The following is a 25,499-nucleotide window of genomic DNA, read 5'->3' on the forward strand; positions in this document are numbered from 1 at the left end:
CTGCTCCCCCTGTCCAGCAGTAGCCCTTCTCCCTTCCTTTTACCTCCCCCCTGTCCATCAGCACCCCTTCCCTGCTCCCCCTGTCCAGCAGCAGCTGTTCTCCCTTCCTTTTACACCTTCCCCCTGTCTAGCAGCACCTCTTCCCTGCTCCCCCTGTCCAGCAGTAGCCCTTCTCCCTTCCTTTTACCTCCCCCCCTGTCCATCAGCACCCCTTCCCTGCTCCCCCTGTCCAGCAGCAGCTGTTCTCCCTTCCTTTTACCCCTTCCCCCTGTCCAGCAGCACCTCTTCCCTGCTCTCCCTGTCCAGCAGTAACCCTTCTTCCTTCCTTTTACCTCCCCCCCTGTCCATCAGCACCCCTTCCCTGCTCCCCCTGTCCAGCAGCAGCTCTTCTCCCTTCCTTTTACCCCTTCCCCCTGTCCAGCAGCACCTCTTCCCTGCTCTCCCTGTCCAGCAGTAGGCCTTCTTCTTTCCCTGCTTCCCCTGTCCAGCATCCGCTAGCCCGAGCAGCCTCGGGGCTTTTGCTAGGCCGGCCCACCTTGCATTATCGAAGTGGGTCGGCCTAGCAAATGCCCCATGGCTGCTGCATTTGCTGGTCGGGGGGGGGGGGTGAGAAGAGGCGTCCTGGCAGCACAGGAGTCAAACCGCCGCTGAAATTGCTGTTGCAAGCCACCCCTTGCGCCGCAAGCCGCCCCACAGGCTGGAAATCGAATTCAGCATGGATGGACACAGCACGGTGGCAGGGATCACAAAACCCTAAGTGTGCATATGCGCTTAGGGTTTTATCATAGAGGATATCATTCCATGCAAAAAGTGTGAAGAAGGATGCTGTACTAGGGAGACAGAACAAGAATCAGTTCACATTGGCCATATCAGTCACAAGGAGGAGTGTCAAATGCACAAATGCAGAGGGAAACATATAGGAGCCATAGATTGATCAAGCCCAGACACATGTAAGGACGAGAGATTGATAGTTGCAGTTCAGGACAGCGGAGCATAGAGAAGATGGTTTACAGCAAGCGCAGAAAAAAACACTAGCGTAACAGATTTATAGACTCTGTAAGAAAGAGCTGGGAATGGTGGCTGGCAGCAAAATGCGGATGATCGAAACTTTTTAAAATAAAAGACACAACGAGGAGGTATGGAAGCCGCTTTTTTAAATAGCTGCTTCCGACGTCTGTGCATCCTGATCTCTGCAACGCCAGCCAAGAGCCCCCCAAACATGAGTGCTCACTCGCCAAAGAAGTTACGATGTACGATGTATGTTTATCAAAACTTCCTGTACCACTTAGCTTTGTCAGGTCACAGATACACAGGAAAAGGAGCTCTCTTGTACACAGAACAATCCTAAACATGTCCGCCAACAATCAAGGTAAGAATATATATATTGGTGAAACTATTCGGCCTGAGGCAGTGGGTGTCTTTTCATCCGCCACTGACTTTATGCCCCAATATTCAGGCGTGCCGTGGACCACCAGAAGAACTAACAAATCGATTCTGGAAGAGATCAAATCATGATTTGTTTGTTAAATTCTTGATATACCGCCTTTCTGTGGTACATACTATATACAGAAGAAGAAGAAGAAGTCATTTCTATACCGCGTAACCGATAAGTTCGATGCGGTTTACAAAATTTAACAAATGATACAATTTAAAGAAAATTGATTTCTCTGTCCCTAGTGGGCTGAAAATGTCCGTTTTGTACCTGGGGCTACGGAAGGTCACGGAGGTGGGAACTGATCCTGGTTCTCAGATCCCTGTGCCGACCCTTCTTCTGCACTTCCTCGTTCCATTGACAGACTTGAAATTAGGCTCCACAGCGCCATCGTTCAATCAGAACGCATAAAATATTTAGCTTGTAATTTGCTTCACTTGCCGTGCTAACAAAGAAAAGTGGAACTGCCTGACCTTGCCAATACACAAGCTGATAAATTATTTCAATTTCCTATTAATGATTTCAGTGAAGCTCCGAGAGAATAAGCTCAGCATAAATCAAGCCTCCTTTTAGCAGCCGATGACAGCATGACTGACGGTTACTTCGTGAAGATGAACATCACGCGATAGGTTAATAGACTATACCTCTAATTAAATTAGTTTTTTTTTAAAAACCTCCATGTTTAGGTTCAAAGGAAATCCATTCTTCATCAGTAGGACCTGACTAGCCAATGTATAGTTTCTTAATGTATTTTATGAAAAAAGGTGCTTATGTTTTCCCAGGATTTTACCAAGCTTTAATGACATATTTTCCAATTCCTTTGTCTGTCTTCCCTTCCATTTGCGACTCTAATATCACAGGCAGGGAGAAACAGAGGGCATCCGCTGAAAATCAGAGGAGGGAAGTTTCATGGAGACTCCAGAAAGTACTTCTTTGCCGAAAGAGTGGTGGATCCGTGGAACAGACTCCCACTGCAGGTTGTTGAAGCCAGCAGCGTGAAGGATTTTAAGAGTAAATGGGATGCTCACGTGGGATCTTTAAGGGAGTAAATTCGGGAGCGAATACTCCGGAATGGGCAGACTTGGTGGGCTACAGCCCTTTTCTGCCACTATGTTTCTATGTTTCTAGAAGGAACTACTGGAGAAAACGTAAGGGCTGGCAAGATTGCCCAAGGTACACCCACATACTCTGCCACCTCCCCGTATCTTACATTTCCCCTTGACACACCACTGTCACACGTACCCACATCACTCTCCTATTCAGATCACATTTGATACCCCGAATTGCTGCCAGCAGAGAGGGAGTGCCGACCCAGTACCAAAATGCAGTGCAGACCTTGGGGAATTAGGCATCCCCGGGGAATTCTGCGCAAATTTGGCAATGTGCAGTAGAGCCGAATTCTGCCAGGAGTAGCTGTTTAAGCAGGCCAGCTTTCTCGGTTAGCTCTGTGGGCAGTGCCCATGAACAGTGAGGCACTAGTGGTAGATCTGTTGCCTCGGCATCCCGAGGTTGTGGGATTGAATCCCGGGCAAGTCATTTAATCCCCCATTGCCCTAGGTACAAAATAAGTACCTGAATATATGTAAACTGCTTTGAATGTGTAACCACAAAAAAAGCGGTTCACACCTTACTGTGGAACAGCATACTGATCTATTATTCAAGAAATGTTTCTCGGTGCTTTGGAAACTTCGCATCATCTAATATAATAAAACGCTAGGCCGCACATGCGCACTTCCTATGTGTGCGCCAGTTTTCCGTGAGCTGTAGCGACACATAGGAAGTGCGCATGCGCAGCTTACGCTCTGTCCTGCTCCCTGTTGAAAGACGCAGCGGTGGCTACTATCACGATCCCCGCCTGCCGTCCACGCCGCCTCTCCGCTCTCTCTCTTCCTCCACCCCCCCCAGGTGGATGTCGGCCGCGGCGGCCCGAGTCGGATGCCGGCCGCGGCGGCTGCAGGCCGCGGCACATAAACATCAAAAGCCAACCCTTCCGGATTTTAAGTTGGGCACTGCTTCTCCTGCGGCGCGGCGTATGGGGGGGGGAGGAAAATACTGCACAGGGAAGTGGGGTGGGAGGGAAATGCTGCAACACACGAAAATGGAGGGCACAAAAGGGGTTGATGTACAGGGGAAGAGGTGCAGATGAACAGGGAGGGGGGGGGGGCAGAAAAATAAAAGGCCTACTGCTGGACAGGGGGAGCAGGAAGGAGGTGATGATGGACAGGGGGAGGTAAAACCAAGGGAGAAGGGCTTCTGCTGGATAAGGTGAGCAGTGATGGGGTGGTGGAGGACACAGGGGAGGTAAAAGGAAGGGAGAATGAACAGGGGGAGCAGGCAAGGAGTGGTAGTGGACAGCCAAGGAAAAAAACAAAAAAAAAAACAGACAGAAATACAGAAAGCGGCTAAGGAGAGAGAAAAAAAAATAAAAACAGACACACACATATATATTCTAGCACCCGTTAATGTAATGGGCTATAAGACTAGTTAAGAAATATTTCAATGAAGTTTCATTCCGTCTGCTAGTGCAGTCGTCTGTTTTAAGTATTCTTGACTATTGCACATATACAGTGCTCTCCTGGTCATTTGCGGTCGGCGATTCGCGTTCCCAGTCATTCGCGGTATTTTCCGACCGTGAATGACCGGGCAGGAGAGAGCAACCGGAGCGCCGGCGAGTGAAGGAAATCGCTCGCGGTATGCTCTGACCTCCTCTTCCTGCACTAAAGTTGGCCTCACCAATCAGGTCGAAGCAACTCCTGACCGGTGAGGCTCGACTGTAGTGCAGGAAGAGGCGGTCAGAGCATACCGCGAGTGATTTCCTTCACGGGAAAGCCGGAAAGGGAGCCAATCGTTGTGTCGTTACATTAGAACGGATTTTAAGACATTGCTGGAGGCCGCAAGGAAAACCTCACTTATTGGCCTTCAGTCTCCAGGATAGAAGTGGTAAATCTCCAGCTTTGAAATAGGCCACCCTTAGTGTCTCTGCACTTACCTCCTCTTATATAGAAACGTGATGGCAGATGAAGGTCAAATGGCCCATCCAGTCTGCCCACCTGCAACATCCACTATCTCCTCCTCTATGTAAGAGATCCCGCGTGCGTGTCCCACGCTTTCTTGAACTCAAACACAGTCTCTGTCTCCACCACCTCTTCCGGGAGACCGTTCCACGCATCTACCACCCTTTCTGTAAAAAAGTATTTCCTCAGATTACTCCAGAGCCTGTCACCTCTTAACTTCATCCTATGCTCTCTCATTGCAGAGTTTCCTTTTAAATGAAAGGGACTCTACTCATGCGCATTTATGCCACGTAGGTATTTAAACGTCTCTGTCATATCTCCTCGCTCCCGCATTTCCTCCAAAGTATACAGATTGCGATCTTTAAGTCTGTCCCCATAAGCCTTATGATGAAGACCACCCACCATTTTTTTTTTTTTTTTTTGCTACAAATTATATAACAAATACAGGAATATCCAATTACAACCATCAACATAAAGATTGCAAAGAGGAAAGTAAAATCATTCAGTGATCTAGTCCACATTATCTGGCCGGCAGTACCTTTCCCTTAGCAAAATAATTTAGTATAGGAAAAACATTTTTAACTTCTAAGCAGGCAGAGTATGGCATCTATACATCTGTACATCCTTCGTAGTTGGAAAATGAAACTCCATAAAAAGAATTAAATCTAGGATACTATTTGAACCGGTTTAGCTTTTAGAAAACCTTCTAACTGGACCGGATCTAAAAACACATATTTATCACAAACCATTTTAGTAGCTTTCCTCTGGACCGACTCCATCATTGTTAAAAAATTTTTTATGGTGCGGCCTCCACAATAGGAGGTACTAACTGTATCCGCCCATTACTGGGCATTTAGATAGCTTGGGTCACATTAATTTCCTGTCCAATCGTAGGCTGCAACGACTGCCGTTAACTTTTGCATATCTGTTCACTTCTAGAAGACTAGTCAGGGTGAATCACAGAGCACTTAGACCAGGGGTGTCAAAGTCGGTCCTCAAGGGCCGCAATGCAGTCGGGTTTTCAGGATTTCCCCAATGAACGTGCATGAGATCTATTTGCATGCACTGCTTTCATTGTATGCTAATAGATCTCATGCATATTCATTGGGGAAATCCTGAAAACCCGACTGGATTGCGGCCCTCGAGGACCAACTTTGACACCCCTGACTTAGAGAGAAGAAGAGAGAATGGTTACTGCAGATGGGCAGACTGGATGGGCCATTTGGCCTTTATCTGCCATCATGTTACAATGTTTCTATAACCATAAAGCTCTATGACAGGGGTGTCAAAGTTGGTCCTCGAGGGCCGCAATGCAGTCGGGTTTCAGGATTTCCCCAATGAATATGCATGAGATCTATTTGCATACACTGCTTTCATTATATGCTAATAGATCTCATGCATATTCATTGGGGAAATCCTGAAAATCCAACTGGATTGTGGCCCTCGAGGACCAACTTTGACACCCCTGACTTAAGAGACACAAATACAGATTAAACAACACAGACCAAAATAAGAGAAAGCAGGGTGAACCAGATGTTTTGTGCTGTCTAACAGCTGTATAGGGATAGAAGCAGATGACTTATAGCATGTGAAAAGATTAAAGAGGAAAGTTGTCTTTAAAGATCTTAGTATACCCGGCCCCCCTGCCTAAAACTCCTCCCCCTGCTCTCCGGTTTCATTTGGAAGCATTCATTGGAATTCTTACAAATTTGGCAGTGGAAAGAATTTTTTTGCAACAGAAGGAAGCAGCAAAGATAATTGTAAGTATTTTGTGGATTCCCATAAAACTTTTCACAGGACTGGCTCTTATGTATGTGTGTTTGGAGGGGGGGAGTATAGCTTAAAAGTACTGTCTGTTCCAATTCAGTCACATTTCTATGACTGCCTTGAATTCTTTTTACTTTGTATGCAAGTTTAGACTTTATAACTTTTCTAGGTAGTAAATTTACTTACTCAGTATGAGTTGTACATTCAGCGTATTAATGAATTAGCAATTTCAGGTGCATGATATGACTATTTGGCTCTCTGAGGGCTGATGACGTGAGCTTGCATTAAAGCAGTGCGCTGCTTCCTTACACAAGCGTAACACAAATATTTTGTGTGCCTATGCAGTATGCAAATTGTTTGCAAACAGGACCTGTGCAGAGCTTGTGTGCTAAGTTGGGATGCACACATTGGGTGCATGTGGTTCTATACCAAAAGCATATGTTTAGACACACTCAAAATTTGCAATACCAATATTTATGCTCAGAATACCATTTCAGCCTGTGTACAGGTGTATGTGCAAATTAAGAAAATGACATGGAGACAAATTTGTCCCTGTCCCTGCAGGAAATTAATTTCGCCATCCCCGTGAGCTTTGTCGCTGTCCCTGGCCCATCCTGTAAGCTCTGCCTTAACTGCACAAGACTCGATTACTTAGGATTTTAAAGTGTTTGAGGCTTGTGCAGAAGAGGATGGAGCTTAGGCATTGGTGGACTGAGGCATTATGACATCACAATCTGAGCTCTAGAATGTTGCTACTTATGAGTTTAAAGTGTTTGAGGCTTGTGCAGATGAGGACGGAGCTTAGGCATTGGTGGAATGAGGCATTATGACATCACAATCTGAGCTCTAGAATGTTGCTACTTATGAGTTTAAAGTGTTTGAGGCTTGTGCAGATGAGGACGGAGCTTAGGCATTGGTGGAATGAGGCATTATGACATCACAATCTGAGCTCTAGAATGTTGCTACTTATGAGTTTAAAGTGTCTGAGGCTTGTTCAGATGAGGACGAAGCTTAGTCATTGGTGGAATGAGGCATTATGACATCACAATCTGAGCTCTAGAATGTTGCTACTTAGGATTTTAAAGCGTTTGAGGCTTCTGCGGATGAGGACGGAGCTTAGGCATTGGTGGAATGAGGCATTATGACATCACAATCTGAGCTCTAGAATGTTGCTACTTAGGATTTTCAAGTGTTTGAGGCTTGTGCAGATGAGGACGGAGCTTAGGCATTGGTGGACTGAGGCATTATGACATCACAATCCGAGCTCTAGAATGTTGCTACGTATGATTTTAAAGGGTTTGAGGCTTGTGCAGATGAGGACGGAGTCTGCAGGAATGGGGCAGGAACCGGAAAAGAACTTGCGGGGATGGGATGGAAAAATGTGTCCCCATGTCATTCTCTAATCCCGAGTCTAGTATAACACCTACTTGGGTAAGTGGCAGAAAAGTACCTAAGCATTATTCTGCAAGGATGCATATAAATGGTATATTGTGTAAATGCTTGGAGGGGGGGGGGTCACATGGGTGGAGTCTAGGTGGGCAATGGAAGGTGCTGTCATTTACATGTGCAACTTACAGTGGTTTATGGCTTATTCTATTTAATAAATCGCCCTTCCTTATACAATAACAGAGCAGTGTACAAAACTTATAAAACATGAGATAAAATTATTTACTAATAACAGCTCCCCCTAAACATATGGAAATAAATAAGATTAAAATTAAATTAAAATCAAGAGGAAGAAAAAAAATAATTGAAATATTGCAGGCAAACAGTGCTAGTTAGGTCAGGTGTCTAAATTTAAGGCATGCTGATTTCAGATTACACAATATATATATATTTTGTAATTTCTTTGTTCATTTTAAAGCCATAAGTGCAAAATAAAATACAATCATATAATTCTATAAAAGCACTTAAATACAATTACAATTATAATCTATGACAAAAAATTATCACCCCCCCCCCCCTCATAATTATATCTAAGAACTACTCTCTAATTGAGAATTGAAAAATACATTCCAACCCACCCTGGACGTGTATGACCAATATTGCTACACAATATTTTTTAATAATAATAACTTTATTCTTGTATACCGCCCACCCACAAAGATCTGGGTGGTTCACAAAAAGAAGAACATAAGAATTGCCGCTGCTGGACGACTCACACCAGAAATTGCACAGTTTGCGATACACTGCTCTATACTGTAGAGGAGCATTTCATTCCCATTTGTCTGTCACTCATTGGATCATTTTCGGTGTAACTGTATCCCTTGTGAGTCTCTCTTACTCAGAAATGTATTTGAAAAATCCTAATTGAACTCATGTTAGCATGTGAGCTCTTTCCATGTTAAGATGATTGCAACTTGGCTGGAAGCTCAAAAGCTGACAGCTTCCAGTAAGATCCTCAGTTCTGGATGGATGTGTTCCTTTCATTGTCAAGAGATAGGAAAGTCCCTGTAGGAGTAGGAGGAGCGTTATTCTGATCAATTTCTCCAAAAGAGTGCTGGTTGTTTGTTTTAATGCAGTAATATCCTTAGAAGCAAATCCGGTTTGGCAGCAGTTGTTCCTTTCTCTGAAACACAGGAGTCTATATGAGTAAATTTAATTCTTAAGTATTTTATATATAGGAAAAAGCAATACCAAACAATTCAGAGGAAGAAAATCCATTTCTTCCCTTTGGTCTTTCTCTTCTGCTAAGGGCTCAGCCTAATTTCTTCCGTCAGCGCCCCTGATAAATGTCACCTTCTTCTCAATATTTGCATATTCCAAGAGGTTTCCAAGAGGTTCTCAATATTTGCATATTCCAAGAGAGTCATCTTATTCTCAATATTTGCATATTCCAAGAGGTTCTCAATATTTGCATATTCCAAGAGAGCCATCTTCTTCTCAATATTTGCATATTCCAAGAGGTTCTCGATATTTGCATATTCCAAGAGAGTCATCTTCTTCTCAAAATTTGCATATTCCAAGAGAGTCATTTTCATCTCAATATTTGCATATTCCAAGAGGTTTCCAAGAGGTTCTCAATATTTCCAAATTCCAAGAGAGTCATCTTCTTCTCAATATTTGCATATTCCAAGAGAGTCATCTTCTTCTCAATATTTGCATATTCCAAGAGGTTCTCAATATTTGCATATTCCAAGAGGTTTCTTCAAATATATGGACACAGGGGTCTATATTATTTCTTGCCTATTTTATACATAGGAAGGAATGGCAGGAAGAAAAGCAGTGTATCGCAATTGTGCGCCGCCCGAGATTCCAGGTATGCCATGAGACGCCGGGGAGGAGGAGAGGCGCTGGCTGACTGCCTATAGGACGTGGCTTTTGTGGCAAGAGGCACATCCTGTAGGCAGTCAGCCATTGTGTCTGTGCCTCTTCCCTTCCAGCGCCCCCCACTGGCGGTTCTGGGGCTTATCTGGAGGGCCTTTGCGCATTTGTGGATGTCAACATGATGATGCCATGCTTGTGTGTGACATCATTGAAAAGGTTCTGGTCCCAATACTGCCTCACACGCTCTGTCGTTTGTAAGTCAGATGCATCTGGGGACAGTCTCTTTAGGAAGAAAGGACGCTCAGGCTCAGGTTTGTCCCAAAGAAATTTTCCATTTATTATGAGTCCTACATCCATTTATATAGCATTATACATGGGTCAGTTTTTTCAGCATATGACTGTAGGAAAGACCAAATTTGGTAACAGGATACATTAGAAAGAGGTAGCAAACATAAGGGGGGGGGGTTTAGTGGGAAGTTTCCATCTAAGGTCTAGCAATATTTCTTATCTCTCCAAAGCACAAGATGTAAGACACAGAGCTCAGAACACAAAGAGAAAATGACCTTGTATCTTGTCAGCAGAACTTGTTGCAGGAATAAGAAAACTTACAAGGAATATATGTGCCCCTTCAATCATCATGTTGATGTCCGCACACTTCCGAATGCCTCAAGCCGCGGCCATCACGCTTAGTGTGCCGTGGCTTTACAAAGTTTGCGAGACACTGAGTTACAGGATAAAAATCCTCTTCAGTCCCAGTAACTGCTTTGACTCTGCTCTTCCTAGCCCGGAGATACTAAGGGGAGTGTATCCCTATAGAGTTGGATTTTCCCGGACATGTCCTCCTTTTCGAGGACATGTCTGGGGGTCAAGGACAGCTTTTCAAAACCTGGCACTTTGTCCATGGTTTGAAAAGCTTCCTCAAATTCGTGTTGGGCAGGAGGACAACCAGATGAGGGAGTTAACAGAAGACAAACAGAAACCAGAGCCTGGGGCCAACATGATTTTAATAATAAATTGGCCAGGCATCCCCATGGTTGTTTTCAGTGTGTCCAGCCATCTGATTGCAGGTCGTCCTCTTCGCCTGGTTCCTTCGATCTTCCCAAACACGATGTCCTTCTCCAATGATCTCTCTCTTCTGACAGTGTGACCAAAATAAGAGTCGTAACTTCATCATTTGAGCTTCGAGTTACATAGCCAATTAGTTAGTTCTTCTGGCAGTAAATGACACGCATAAAATCATTCTCCAGCACCAAAGCACTAATGAGTCAATCTCCTTTCTGTAGTGTCCACATCCATCACTGAGAAAATGAGTGTGTGGACAAGTCTGTTCTCCAGTCATGTTACATGGGCTTGTCATGCCACTGGGGCTTGCGTGCATCTGAGAAGCTGAAGGCTATGTCGTTAGCAGTTTTTACCAGCAGCAAGGCCTCCCGAGGCAGACAGGTTTCAGTGGAGAAGCCAGACTAACGATGGACCACCCATCTGGGCTGCAGCAATTATGCTCCAAACCAAGATTAAATATTTGTGCACTCAGCACATCTACATACATACAGTAAAACCTTGATTTGCGAGCGAGCATAATTCGTTCTGGATATCAAAGCGAATGTTGATATATTGATTTTATGAAACACTTTTCATCATGTAGAACAGCCTTTACACACAGTAAAATCTTATTAAATTGCTCCTCAAATGGCTGGGAGTGGAGAAGATTCTAGATGTAGCCCTGGCAAATGGCCACCAGCCAAGGATGGCTGCAACTATGACTGGATTAAAAAGTTATTTGGAATAGATGTACAGTAAATTGGAGATTAATTCCCCCAGGTAGTTGTAAATGAAGACTCGTGGTGCCAAATCACAGCTCTTGCGCTGATTAGAGGCCCAGGGGGATGAAAAGAGAAACCTAATAACAGAAACCCCCCCCCACAAATGGACCGGAAAGGGGCTGACTTAGAAGAGGCAGAGGATCTGACTGGTAAATCCGCTACTGGGGTCTATTACTGTGTGCAATTCTGGAGGCCACATTACCGCAAAGATGTGCTTAGAGTCGAGTCGGTTCAGCGGATGGCCACTAGGAATATTTCGGGGCTCAAGGGTCTCTCGTATGAGGAGAGACTGAACAAACTGCAGCTCTACACTCTGGAGGAACGCAGGGAGAGGGGAGACATGATTGAAACGTTTAAATACATCACGAGTCGTGTCGAGGTAGAAGATGACATCTTTCTACTCAGGGGACCCTCAGCCACAAGAGGACATCCGCTCAAACTCAGAGGAGGGAAATTTAGGGGTGACATTAGGAAGTATTTCTTCACGGAAAGAGTGGTAGGGCACTGGAATAAACTTCCGGAGCAGGTGGCCAAGGCCAATAGCGTGCTTGACTTTAAGAATAAATGGGACATCTACGTGGGATCCCTACAGAGGCCTAATAAGACACTCAGACTTGATAGGGCGGGCCAGTAGAGTGGGCAGACTTGGTGGGCTATGGCCCTTTTCTGCCGTCACCTTTCTATGTTTCTATGTTTCTATATTAGCTTTCATTAGGTTTATCTCCGAATTGCACTTTAGACTCGTGGCACTTTTTCTTGATCCTTACAGAGATTACATTTCATCTCTGTTTGCTTCACAAACCTGCGCAAAAAAAAAAACCAATAACAGTGAAGGATGAAATGCACTGCAGGGAGCAAACGTTTGAGGCATAGGATCATCGGAAATTTAACCCTAAGTTAACTGATCGCATGAAGTTCGCTGCCTGCAGAGGGAGTGCTGGGAAATTGAAGGTTAGCTGGGCCACAGAAATGACAAGCGTCCCGGCTAGAAGGTAATTGACGGGAGGTGCCAAGGGCGAATCGTCCCAAAGGCTAAGATTACTCAGGGGCTGTGTCCCTCTCAAACACGCTTGTCACAGTTCGTGTATTTGGTACACCGCATTTCGTAACAATTATTGTCAAATCAAGGGATCAAAAGGAGAATGAAATGATGGGCGCATTAAAACTGCCCTCTCTGTCCCAATTTGGGCTCACAATCAGAACTAAAGGGTCCTTTGAATAAGGCGTGTGCTCCATATTAATTCAGAAAAAACAAAATTTTTTGTAGCTTCGCCACACCTGCTTGACACCAAAACACTGCTATGCATCAATAACCTTAGTTATCCTATTCAGTCTATTATGAAGGTATTGGGTGTAACAATAGACCAGTGCTTAACCATGAAGGACCAGGTAGACTCCTTAATCAGAAAGGGTTTTTTCACTCTCTGGAAACTTCGATCCATTAGAGCAGGGGTGTCAAAGTCCCTCCTCGAGGGCCGGAATCCAGTCGGGTTTTCTGGATTTCCCCAATGAATATGCATTGAAAGCAGTGCATGCAAATAGATCTCATGCAGATTCATTGGGGAAATCCTGAAAACCCGACTGGATTCTGGCCCTCGAGGACCGACTTTGACACCTGTGCATTAGAGCATATTTTGATATGCCGGCATTTAGAATCCTGGTACAATCCTCGCCTATTTAGCAATTTCCCAAAAGAATATGCGACGATTACAATTAATGCAAAATGCAGCGGTCAAACTGATTTTCGGACTGAAGAAGTTTGATCATGCGACACCTTACTACCGACAGCTGCATTGGCTACCGATGGAGGCACGCGTAAAGTTTAAGTTTGCCTGTTTCTGCTTTAAAGTACTATATGGACTAGCCCCTAAATACATAACTGACTTTTTCTCCTTCTCAACCAACAGACATAAGAGAAGTTCACATTCAATCTAATTTCCCTTCCAGTTAGAGGATGTAAACTCAAAAGACGCCATCAACACCTTTTCTCACATCAGGCAGCATTATGGGGTAAAGATCTAGAACAATTGCTTACGCCTACTACTTATGGGGAATTCATGAAACGTCTAAAAACATATCTGTTCCTGAAATATCTAGGCAGCTGACCCGTACAACTCTTTCTCCTCAATAACTGATCCCTTGAGCTGTTAATCACTAGCTTCCACCCTGTTAAGTTCAATCTATTTGTACCTTCTTTTAATCTTTGTAAACTGCATAGAACTTCACGGTCCTGCAGTATATAAACTGTTGTTATTATTATTATTATTAAGTTTGTATACCGCATCATCTCCATAAAGATAGAGCTCGGCACGGTTTACAGGTAATTCAATAAATGAGGGAAGGACATCATGAGAAATTAGAGGTTATGAAGATGATAGCTAGCTTTACATTTTAATAGATAGCTTTATGTTTTGGAGAAAAGCCAGGTTCTCAGATGCTTTCGGAATAATTGGAATGAGCCTAGGTTCCGCAGCGGGGCAGGGAGGTTGTTCCAAAGCTCAGTGAATTTGAAGAAAAGGGATTTGCCTAATTTACCTGCATACATGACGCCTTTTAATGAGAATGAAAAAGAGAAAGAGAGAAAAAAAAGAAGAGAGAGAGAGAAAAAGACGAAAAAGAGAGAGAGAGAGAGAAAAAAAAAGAGAGAGGAAGAGAGAGAGAGAGATAGAGAGAAAAAAAGAGAGGAAGAGAAACTAAACTAAACTAAACCTTAAGTTTGTATACCGCATCATCTCCATAAAGATAGAGCTCGGAACGGTTTACAGGTAATTCAATAAATGAGGGAAGGACATAATGAGAAATTAGAGGTTATGAAGAGGATGGATAGCTTTACATTTTAAATAGATAGCTTTATGTTTTGGAGAAAAGCCAGGTTCTCAGATGCTTTCGGAATAATTGGGATGAGCCTAGGTTCTGCAGCGGGGCAGGGAGGTTGTTCCAAAGCTCAGTGAATTTGAAGAAAAGGGATTTGCCTAATTTACCTGCATACATGACGCCTTGAGTTTGTGGGCAGATCTGGTAGTGTCAGGTCTCGAAGAATTCCAGGATAGTGGGATTAGGGGAGGAAGAATGCCATGTAGGATCTTGAATATTAGGCAGGTACATTTAAAGTGAATCCTAGAAATCACCGGAAGCCAGTGAAGTTCTGACATGGTCAAATTTGCTTTTTGCGAAGATCAACCTAGCCGCAGTGTTCTGGATCCGCTGAAGTCTTTGAAGACTTTTCTTGGTTAGACTTAGATAGATAGAATTACAATAGTCCAATCTGGAAAGAACGATTGATTGTACAAGGACAGCAAAATGTTCTTGGCGGAAGCAGGATTTCACTTTCCTCAACATGTGAAGACTATTAGCGCGTGTTAAGTGCTAGTGTGCGGCAATGCGTCGGTAGGATATAATGGGCACGCTAATATTTAGCAGACGCTAAGACGAACTAGCGCGCCTTAGTCAAAGGACCCCTAAGTACCTGAGAAGAAAACAGCGCTTTTACAAAAGGTGAGCTGGGAGGAGGAAGAGAAGAATATAATTATAACTATATACAAGTATAAGGTATAGCTAAAAAAAAAAAAAAAAATGGGGGTTTTTACTAAGGCACGCCAGCCGATTTAGCGCTTGCTAAATCGGCCAACGCACCTTAGTGAAAGACCCCCCCCCCCAAAGTGATCAAATAATCATTTTTTCAAAATTAAACAAAGGACAATCCCATTAGACAGTAAAGAGGTCTCTAGAAAAGTCTGCCCTTGACCTGGTTCAGGACCCCAAGCAGTGGTTCAAAGCGGCCGACCCTGAGCGGGGGAAAGGCAGGATCCGAAAAGACAGGCGGGACGAGGAGCCTCCCTCGACACAAATCATCCAAGCACGGATCCCAGCGCTCCCAGTCTTGTCCCTGCGGCTGACCCGTTGGCGCTGCACGACTCGTACTGCGAAGCACGAGCTCTTATGGGAAGCACGGAAGCCACGCTTCTCACGGCAAACCGAGACAAGCTGCACCAGAGGAGATTCAGTGGCAAGTGCTGCCGCTTAGAGAGTTATAGAACAAAAGCCCATGTACCTTTCTAAAATATGCTCCCAGAACCAGGGCAGGATTAAGGCATAGGCAAACTAGGCATATGCCTAGGGCCCAGATGTTCAGGAGAAGATTGTGTTATATATATCTCTTTTGTGGTCAAATTCTAATCCTGTTTTAGGGCTTGTATATATTTTTGGTTGCCACTTATAGGTAGCTGGCAGCCCAGGGCTACTACTACGATGTATCACTTGCATAGGCTGAGAGGTGTACGCAGAGCTGTACATTTTTACATTTAATAGATGGTCCCTGCTCTGAAGAGCTTACACTCTAACTTGGACAGACAGACATGACATAGAGGGCTGGGGATGCAGAACCCAAGGTCAGAGGAGTTCAGAGTCGAAAGCACTCTCAAAGGGGTGGGCTGACATTTATAGACGGTCCCTGCTCTGAAGAGCTTACAATCTAACTTGGACAGACAGACATGACATAGAGGGCTGGGGATGCAGAATCCAAGGTCAGAGGAGTTCGGAATCGAAAACACTCTCAAAGAGGTGGGCTGACATTTATAGATGGTCCCTGCTCTGAAGAGCTTACAATCTAACTTGTACAGACAGACATGACATAGAGGGCTGGGGATGCAGAACCCAAGACGAGAGGAGTTAGGGGTCGAAAGCACTCTCAAAGAGGTGGGCTGACATTTATAGATGGTCCCTGCTCTGAAGAGCTTACAATCTAACTTGGACAGGCAGACAGGATATATAGGGTTGGGGATGCAGAACCCAAGACAAGAGGATTTAGGGGTTGAAAGCACTCTCAAAGAGGTGGGCTGACATTTATAGACGGTCCCTGCTCTGAAGAGCTTACAATCTAACTTGGCAGACAGACATGACATAGAGGGCTGGGGATGCAGAACCCAAGGCGAGAGGAGTTAGGAGTTGAAAGCATTCTCAAAGAGGTGGGCTTTTAACTTGGACTTGAACACCGCCAGAGATGTAGCCCAATGTAAGGGTTCGGGCAGTTTTTTCTAGGCATACGATGCAGCAAGATAGAAGTTTCAAGATTATTTATGGTTTTGTGATAACGATTATCGTACTTCTAAGCGATGTACAGTTTACACAAAAGAGGTTTTTACAAACTAACAATTCAAGTTGACGTTAACAAGTCATTACTAATGAATAAGAAACAGGAAGATAAAGGAGGAACGCCATAAAGTAAATAGGATAGAGAGATATTTAGTGTTACTACAAAAGGGAGGAGGAATCCTGTCTGAGATGGGCCTCAGTAAAGAAAAAAATCTTCAGTTTTGATTTGAAGTGGTTTAATTGGGTTTCTTCTCTTATATGGGTTGGGATCGAATTCCAGCGTGAGGAGGCAGTGACAGAAAAAATGGAGGTAGGGACGGAGTCTGGAGCTGGCAGAGGAGAAGGGCACAGGTAGGAGGGACTTACCAGCTGAACAAAGTGTGCAGGGGGGAACATAGGGGGAGATAAGTGAAGAGAGGTAGTGAAGGGCAGCCCCGTGAAGGCATTTGTAGTTTGAATAGTATTTGGAAATGGATGGGAAGCCAAAGAAGTGACTGGAGCTGAATTCTGGACGGATTAAAGGGGAGAAAGATGGTGAGAGTAGTGAGTTGCAGTAATCTAAGCGTGAGGTGGTGAGGGCGTGGACTGGCGTTTTGGTGCTCAGAGAGGAATGGTCGGATTTTGGCAATATTATAGAGGAAGAAGTGGCAGGTTTTAACGAAATGTTGTATCTGAGCAGAGAAAGAGAGAGACCCCAAGATTGCGGGCTCAGGTGAGAGAGGATCTTTCTCAGGGTCTGACACTCACAGGGAATCGGAAGCTTTGGCTAAAGGAAATGAATTCAGTTTGCCACGATTATACAATTGTCACAGAATCAGCCACTGGATCCTTTTGCCATCCATTACTGCCACTGTTCCGCTAGTGTAGTGTCCCGCAAACTTTCTGGCCGGCGGAACACGACATCCGGTGCCCCGGTTGGAAGGCACCCAGAAGTGCACACATGCGTGACATCATCGTGTCGACATCCACACATGCACGGAGGGACATCTGGCCGCGTCCCGCTTCGGTGGAGGGATCTGGGAGGTGCGTGAGAGGAGGAGAGATGCCGGCCAGGAGAGTCATCTGCGCTAGCTGACTTCCTACAGGATGTGCCTCTTGCCACGAGAGGCACATCCTGCAGGCCGTCAGCCGGCGTGTACCGCTCTCCTCCTCGCCAGTGTGTCGCAGCACACCTGATATCTCAGGAGGCACACAGTTTGTGATAAACTGCGCTAGTGTTTCTTGCCGCTTCCTGCTGCTCTAGGCAGCATACTCTTTCACCATCACCGGTACCTTTCTCTCACTTTTGCAGTTATTTTATTTGATATATCACAATTATCAATACAAAAATTAAGCCAAAGTGGTTTACAGCAATAAAAGCAAGGGTGACATTTCAAAAATCAGTATGAACAAACCAGATAAACCAGAAAAAAAACAAACAAACTGGCACAGATTGGCTAGAGATGGGGATAGGTCAGAGCTCCTGTTAGGCCAACAGAGAGGACTCCGGGAGGGGCCTGGCCTGGCCAGGGATTCCACTGGCCCACCAGGGCTTTAGCTAGGCTTGGGGGGTGGGCTAGGAGGGAGCTAGGAGGGGACCACCAGAGATTATGAGGTGGTTGGGAGTACACTGGACCGCCAAAGATATTTTTTAAATGCGGGAGAGGGGAATAATGTGGGCCTGATGTTTGAAGGGAGATTCACGCCAGGACCAGTGAGCGGTATCATGTTTTTATTTAGTTAGTTGTTTTTTTTAATGTCAGCGTTTCGCTAAGGCACTGACCGGAGCGTTAGGGCAAAATAGCGAGCAGCTAATTAATTCCGCAATTCGCACGCTCATGATTTTGATTCTACAGGAAACCTTTTGAGTTACAAATCTTGGTATCATCTGCAAGAAGGAAAAGTGTGCCTTTTTGCAGATGATACCAAGATTTGTAACAGAGTAGACACCGAAGAGGGAGTGGAAAATATGAAAAAGGATCTGCAAAAGTTAGAGGAATGGTCTAATGCCTGGCAACTAAAATTCAATGCAAAGAAATGCAGAGTAATGCATTTGGGGATTAATAATAGGAAGGAACCGTATATGCTGGGAGGAGAGAAGCTGATATGCACGGACGGGGAGAGGGACCTTGGGGTGATAGTGTCCGAAGATCTAAAGGCGAAAAAACAGTGTGACAAGGCAGTGGCTGCTGCCAGAAGGATGCTGGGCTGTATAAAGAGAGGCGTAGTCAGTAGAAGGAAGAAGGTGTTGATGCCCCTGTACAGGTCATTGGTGAGGCCCCACTTGGAGTATTGTGTTCAGTTTTGGAGACCGTATCTGGCAAAAGACATAAGAAGACTTGAGGCGGTCCAGAGGAGGGCAACGAAAATGATAGGAGGCTTGCGCCAGAAGACGTATGAGGAGAGACTGGAATCCCTGAATATGTATACCCTAGAGGAAAGGAGAGACAGGGGAGATATGATTCAGACGTTCAAATACTTAAAGGGTATTAACGTAGAACAAAATCTTTTCCAGAGAAAGGAAAATGGTAAAACCAGAGGACATAATTTGAGGTTGAGGGGTGGTAGATTCAAAGGCAATGTTAGGAAATTCTACTTTACGGAGAGGGTGGTGGATGCCTGGAATGCGCTCCCGAGAGAGGTGGTGGAGATTAAAACTGTGACTGAGTTCAAAGAAGCGTGGGATGAACACAGAAGATTTAGAATCAGAAAATAATATTAAATATTGAACTAGGCCAGTTACTGGGCAGACTTGTACGGTCTGTGTCTGTATATGGCCGTTTGGAGGAGGATGGGCTGGGGAGGGCTTCAATGGCTGGGAGGGTGTAGATGGGCTGGAGTAAGTCTTAACAGAGGTTTTGGCAGTTGGAACCCAAAACACAGTACCGGGTAAAGCTTTGGATTCTTGGCCAGAAATAGCTAAGAAGAAAAAATTTAAAAAAAAAAAAAAATTTAAATTGAATCAGATTGGGCAGACTGGATGGACCATTCGGGTCGTTATCTGCCGTCATCTACTATGTTACTATGTTACTATGAGTATCAGCCCATCGGGGCATGCCTCTGTGACAGCTTATGTCTTTGCCAGCGCTTTCTGTTTTACCACCCCACCCCCCTTTTCCGAAACCGCAATAGGGGTTATTAGTGCAGGGAGCCGCGCTGAATGCTCCTTGCTTCACCCGATGCTCATTGGAACATCCTCCTTTTTTCTACACTGTCCATCAAAGTGTAAGTCTACTCTCTCAATTGGTTCTTTCCTTGCCATTCCGGAACGGACAAACAATTGCAATTGGCTTGTTTTACCCAGAGGCTCCAGAGAACAAGAAATTCTATTGGCCTGTCTTGTCTCCCAGCAACCCATTGTTTTGATCTGAAGCAGTTACCTCGGAGCAGAGTTTTGGCTGACGGCAGGAAGATGCCTATGCCTATGCCTATGCCACAGGGTAAATATTTATATTACAGCGGCTTTGCACTCCTCTGGACCTACTGTGCACGTGCATATAGGAACAGAGACAAATGAAAGCCATATGGCCTCTCTAGGTTGCCCATCCATGCTATCCATCCCAACCTCTTAATATCTGACCTCCCCCACAAACCCCTTCCCAGTTCTGACCTCCATCTCCCCCATCTGATCCTCCTTTCAAACATTCCTTCCCCAGGTTCCTATCTCCCATCCAACCTCCTTAATATCTGACCTCCCCCACTACCCCCTTCCCAGTTCTGATCTCCCTAATTCTCCCTCTCCCCTATCTTATCCTCCTTTCAAACATTCCTTCCCCAGGTTCCTATCTTCCCTCCAACCTCCTTAATATCTGATCTCCCCCACAAACCTCTTCCCAGTTCTGATCTCCCTAATTTTCCCTCTCCCCCATCTTATCCTCCTTTCAAACATTGCTTCCCCAGGTTCCTATCTCCTCTCCAATCTCCTTAATATCTGATCTCCCCCACAACCCCCTTCCCAGTTCTGATCTCCCTAATTCTCCCTCTCCCCCATCTGATCCTCCTTTCAAACATTGCTTCCCCAGGTTCCTATCTCCTCTCCAATCTCCTTAATATCTGATCTCCCCCACATACCCCTTACATAATAATAAATAAACTGTGTATGTATGGGCCCCAAAGTGACTGATAGGGTCAATGGAGATCTCTCTGAGGAAAGGGATGTTACTGGCAGTGTGCCTCAAGGTTTGTTTTTTGGACCTGTTCTTTTTAACATTTTTGTAAGTGATATTGCTGAAGGGCTGTCTGGTAAGCTTTGCTGTTTGGATTTGATACTAAAATTTTCAATAGGGTAGTCACCCCTGATGATGTGGATAACATGAGAAAGGACCTAGTGAAACTTGAGGAATTGTCCGAAATTTGGCATCTAAAATTTAATGCTAAGAAATGCAACAATACAGTTTAGCATCTAAGGAACTTTTGTGCACGAAAGAAGAGTGGGACTTGGGTATGATAGCATGTGATGATCTTAGGTAGTGAAACTTGTTGAAAAGGCAACAGTAAAAGCTAGAAGGATGCTTGGCTGCAAAGGGAGAGGAAGAGCCAGTAGGAAAAAGGAAGTGTTGATGCCCCTGTGAAAGACTCTCATGAGAACTCATTCTTTGCGTCTGTCTTTACTAAGAAGGACACTGCATCAATGCCAGAAACAGGGAGAGCATTCAAAGGAGGAATTGAGGAAAGCCTCACCACAGTGAATGTGGACTTGGACATGATATACTATCAGATCTACAAACTAAGAAGTGACAAATCCCCTGGACCAGATGGAATTCACCCGAGAGTGCTAAAGGAGCTTAAGGTAGAAATCGGAGAACTTTTTCAATCCCTAGCTAACTTGTCAATTAGAACCGGGCGAATACCAGATGATTGGAAGATAGCGAATGTCACTTCAATCTTCAAAAAAGGATCGAGAGGAGAACCGGGCAACTATAGACCTGTGAGTCTTACGTCGGTTCCTGGGAAGATGGTTGAAGCACTAATAAAGGATAGCATAGTGCATCACCTGGAAAACCACGACCTGATGAGAGCTAGTCAGCATGGCTTCAGGAAGGGGAAGTCATGTTTGACAAACTTACTTCAATTTTTTGAGGAGGTGAACAAACAAATCGATAACGGTGAACCAGTGGATATAATATACTTGGACTTCCAGAAAGCGTTCGACAAGGTTCCACACGTAAGGCTTCTGAAGAAACTACAAAGCCATGGAATAGAAGGAGATATACTAAGATGGATAGGCAAATGGCTGGAAAACAGATTGCAGAGAGTGGGCATAAATGGGAAGTTCTCGGACTGGGAAAAGGTGACGAGCGATGTACCCCAGGGTTCGGTCCTTGGGCCCATCTTGTTCAATATCTTCATAAACGACCTGGAAGAAGAAACAACAAGTAATTTAATCAAGTTTGCAGACGACACAAAACTATGTAGGGCAGTTGGGTCACAAAAGGACAGAGAAGAACTCCAGAGAGATTTGAACCAGCTAGAGAAATGGGCAGAAAAATGGCAGATGAAGTTCAACATAGACAAATGCAAAGTGATGCACCTGGGTAAGAAAAACAAGGAACATGAATATAAAATGTTAGGTATGACACTGAGCAAGACCGAACAAGAAAGGGACCTGGGGGTACTGATAGACAGGACCCTGAAGCCATCAGCACAATGCACAGCGGCAGCAAAGAAAGCAAACAGGATGTTGGGCATGATAAAGAAGGGGATCACGAGTAGATCGGAGGCAATCATAATGCCGCTTTACAGAGCAATGGTCAGACCGCACTTGGAGTACTATGTCCAACACTGGTCTCCCTACCTAGAGAAGGATATAACCCTACTAGAGAGGGTGCAGGGATGAGCCACAAAACTAATAGAAGGTATGAAGAATTTGAGTTACGAAGAACGCCTTGAAAAACTGGGATTGTTCACCCTCGAGAAGAGAAGACTGCGAGAGGACATGATAGAGACTTTTAAAATACTAAAAGGATTCGACAAAATAGAGCAAGAAACATCGTTATTCACGTTGTCCAATGTGACTCAGACAAGAGATCATGGATTGAAGCTGAGGGGCACCAGGCCCAGGACAAATATCAGGAAATTCTGCTTCGCACAACGAGTGGTGGACGCTTGGAACGCACTCCCGGAGGAGGTCGTGATAGAGACCACCATTCCGAGATTCAAGGGCAAGTTGGATGCACACCTTCTCGCAAATCACATTGAGGGATACGAGTAAACAAGGTTTCTCAACAGGGAACACCTGGCTTGGCCTCCGCGGGTGCGGGTCGCCGGACTGGATGGACCTAGGGTCTGATCCGGCGAAGCCATTTCTTATGTTCTTATGTTAGAATATTGTGTATAATTCTGGAGGCCACAACTTCAAAAAGATATAAAAAGGATGGAGTTGATGCAGAGGAAGGGTCTTCAACATAAGGCATATGGAGACAGACTTAAAAGACCTCAATATGTATACTTTGGAGGAAAAGCGGGAGAGAGGAGATATGGTGAAGATACCCACTGAAGCCCATTTACTAATAGTGGAGAAAAAGCCTCAACTGCATTAACAAATGCTTTCAATATCAGATGGCCACCCAGCGGGTTATAAGCCAGTCAAATTCTGTCTCATAGGCAAAATGCTGTTTTCAAAACTGGGTTAACCCACACCACTGTGCACAAGAAAAGAACAGAAGAACCGCAAAAAGAACAGGAAAAATGCTTCACTTATCTTCGCTAGCTGGTGTCCTTGCTCACAGACTGTTGCAATCAGGCCCACAGCTCTTCATGCTGAAATTACGTCTCAACTAATCCACAACGCTGTGGTGAAGAAAAGCAGCAATTATTCCCGCTGTGGACCTGATTGCAACAGTCTGTGAGCAAGGATATCTTTTGTGTGATTTTATTCCCTGATGAAAATGTTAGTTGGGGAGGGGGGGGGGGTATTGATGTATGGATACTGATTGATTATAAGTGCATATATGATGATTATTATTTGTATGTATATTGTATTGCATTTTTTGACAGCTTTGAAAACTCAATAAAGATTTTTTTTAAAAAGAGCGCTTTTTCCATCCAGTGTTGCAGCTGTGGGTTCATGACACCACCCCAATGAATTTTACTAAGATGCTCCACTATCCTAATCTGGATAGCCTGAATAGGGCGAACAGAATGCTAGGGGATCACAAACAGATTGGAGAAGGTTATCATGCTGCTGTACCTGGCCATGGTGCGCCCTCACTTGGAGTACTGCGTCCAGCACTGGTTGCCATACATGAACAAAGACACGGTACTACTCGAAAGGGTCCAGAGAAGAGCGATAAAAATGGTTAAGGGGCGGAGGAGTTGTCGTACAGCGAGAGGCTAGAGAAACTGGGTCTCTTCTCCCTTGAAAAGAGGAGACTGAGAGGGGACATGATCGAAACCTTCAAGATACTGAAGGGAATAGACTTAGTAGATAAAGACAAGTTGTTCACCCTCTCCAAGGTAGGGAGAATGAGAGGGTGAACTGTCTAAAATTGAAAGGGGATAGATTCCGTACAAACGTAAGGAAGTTCTTCTTCACCCAGAGAGTGGTAGAAAACTGGAACGCTCTTCCGGAGACTGTGATAGGTGAAAACACCCTCTAGGGATTCAAGACAAAGTTAGACAAGTTCCTGCTGAACCAGAACGTATGCAGGTAAGGCTGGTCTCGGTTAGGGCGCTAGTCTTTGACCTGGGGGCCACCGTGGGAGCGGACTGCTGGGTACGATGGGCCACTGGTCTGACCCAGCAGCGGCAATTCTTATGTACTTATACGGGACATGATTGAAACCTTCAAGATACTGAAGGGGATAGACTTAGTAGATAAAGACAGGTTGTTCACCCTCTCCAAGGTAGAGAGAACGAGAGGGCACTCCCTAAAGTTAAAAGGGGATAGATTTAGTACAAACGTAAGGAGGTTCTTCTTCACCCAGAGAGTGGTGGAAAACTGGAACGCTCTTCCGGAGGCTGTTATAGGGGAAAACACCCTCCAGGGATTCAAGACAAAGTAGATAAAGACAGGTTGTTCACCCTCTCCAAGGTAGAGAGAACGAGAGGGCACTCTCTAAAGTTGAAAGGGGATAGATTTCGGACAAACGTAAGGAAGTTCTTCTTCACCCAGAGAGTGGTGGAAAACTGGAACGCTCTTCCAGAGGCTGTCATAGGGGAAAACACCCTCCAGGGATTCAAGACAAAGTTAGACAAGTTCCTGCTGAACCAGAATGTACACAGGTAAGGCTAGTATCAGTTAAATTGACCTAAATAAATCCAGGAAAAATTCCATCTGATACTGAAGGGAATAGACTTAGTAGATAAAGACAGGTTGTTCACCCTCTCCAAGGTAGGGCGAACGAAAGGGCACTCAGTCTAAAGTTAAAAGGGGATCGATTCCGTACAAACGTAAGGAAGTTCTTTCTTCACCCAGAGAGTGGTAAAAATCTGAAATGCTCTTCCAGAGGCTGTTATAGGAGAAAACACCCTCCATGGATTCAAGACAAAGTTGGACAAGTTCCTTCTGACCCAGAACGTACGCAGATAAGGCTAGTCTCAGTTAGGGCGCTGGTCTTTGACCTAGGGGCTGCTGTGGGAGCGGACTGCTGGGCACGATGGACCACTGGTCTGACCCAACAGCAACAATTCTTATGTTCTTATAGAATGGGCATGGTATGTGTATTACAGAGCTCTTATCGGGCATTTAACATCAAGCGGATCATTAAGGAATTTTGTCATGTGTTGCAATATCATCAAGTGTTTTATGCTCATACTACTCAGACAACTCTCACACATGTAATCATGCTATCAGTTGCTAAATCTATTCGACATCCTCATTTATAATGGGAATAGTGGTTGCGTACAAGAACTGACTGCAACATGGTGGGCGTGATATACCCCTTATCGAATGTCCGTTCCCATTACTACACATTGGCAACGTATCGGGACCCAACAAGTTTTGACACGGATACGTGTACTTTTGGCGTTGAGGGATTGAGGGGTACAGATAGGAGTAGAGGTAGGTTATAAGGATAGGATTAGAGGATTAGAGGCAGTAGAAAAATTAGGCAGGGGCACTGTTCAGGCAATTAGGCCTGATGGACCGCCGCGGGTGCGGACCGCTGGGCAAGATGGACCTCTGGT

At 44.9% G+C, this 25,499-nt stretch overlaps 1 protein-coding gene across 6 annotated transcripts in view; it reads left to right on the forward strand.

The window, feature by feature from the left end:
* Positions 1-6,122: 6,122 nt before the first annotated feature.
* SLCO2B1 (solute carrier organic anion transporter family member 2B1) overlaps positions 6,123-25,499 on the forward strand; it is a 139,056-nt gene continuing 119,679 nt past the window's right edge. For 4 of the 6 annotated variants that reach the window (XR_004539737.1, XM_033947387.1, XM_033947391.1 and 1 more), the window contains exon 1: positions 6,123-6,206. Coding sequence is in view for 1 of the 6 variants with exons in the window: in XM_033947389.1 (XP_033803280.1) it covers positions 7,603-7,644 (42 nt within the window). In the remaining 5 variants the exon portion in view is untranslated. Of the gene's footprint in view, positions 6,207-7,587; positions 7,645-25,499 lie in introns of those variants that run through there. The other 2 variants (XM_033947389.1, XM_033947388.1) reach the window with 2 other exon arrangements.

The sequence above is a fragment of the Geotrypetes seraphini genome, chromosome 6, assembly GCF_902459505.1.
Source record: "Geotrypetes seraphini chromosome 6, aGeoSer1.1, whole genome shotgun sequence".
Lineage (NCBI taxonomy): Eukaryota > Metazoa > Chordata > Amphibia > Gymnophiona > Dermophiidae > Geotrypetes > Geotrypetes seraphini.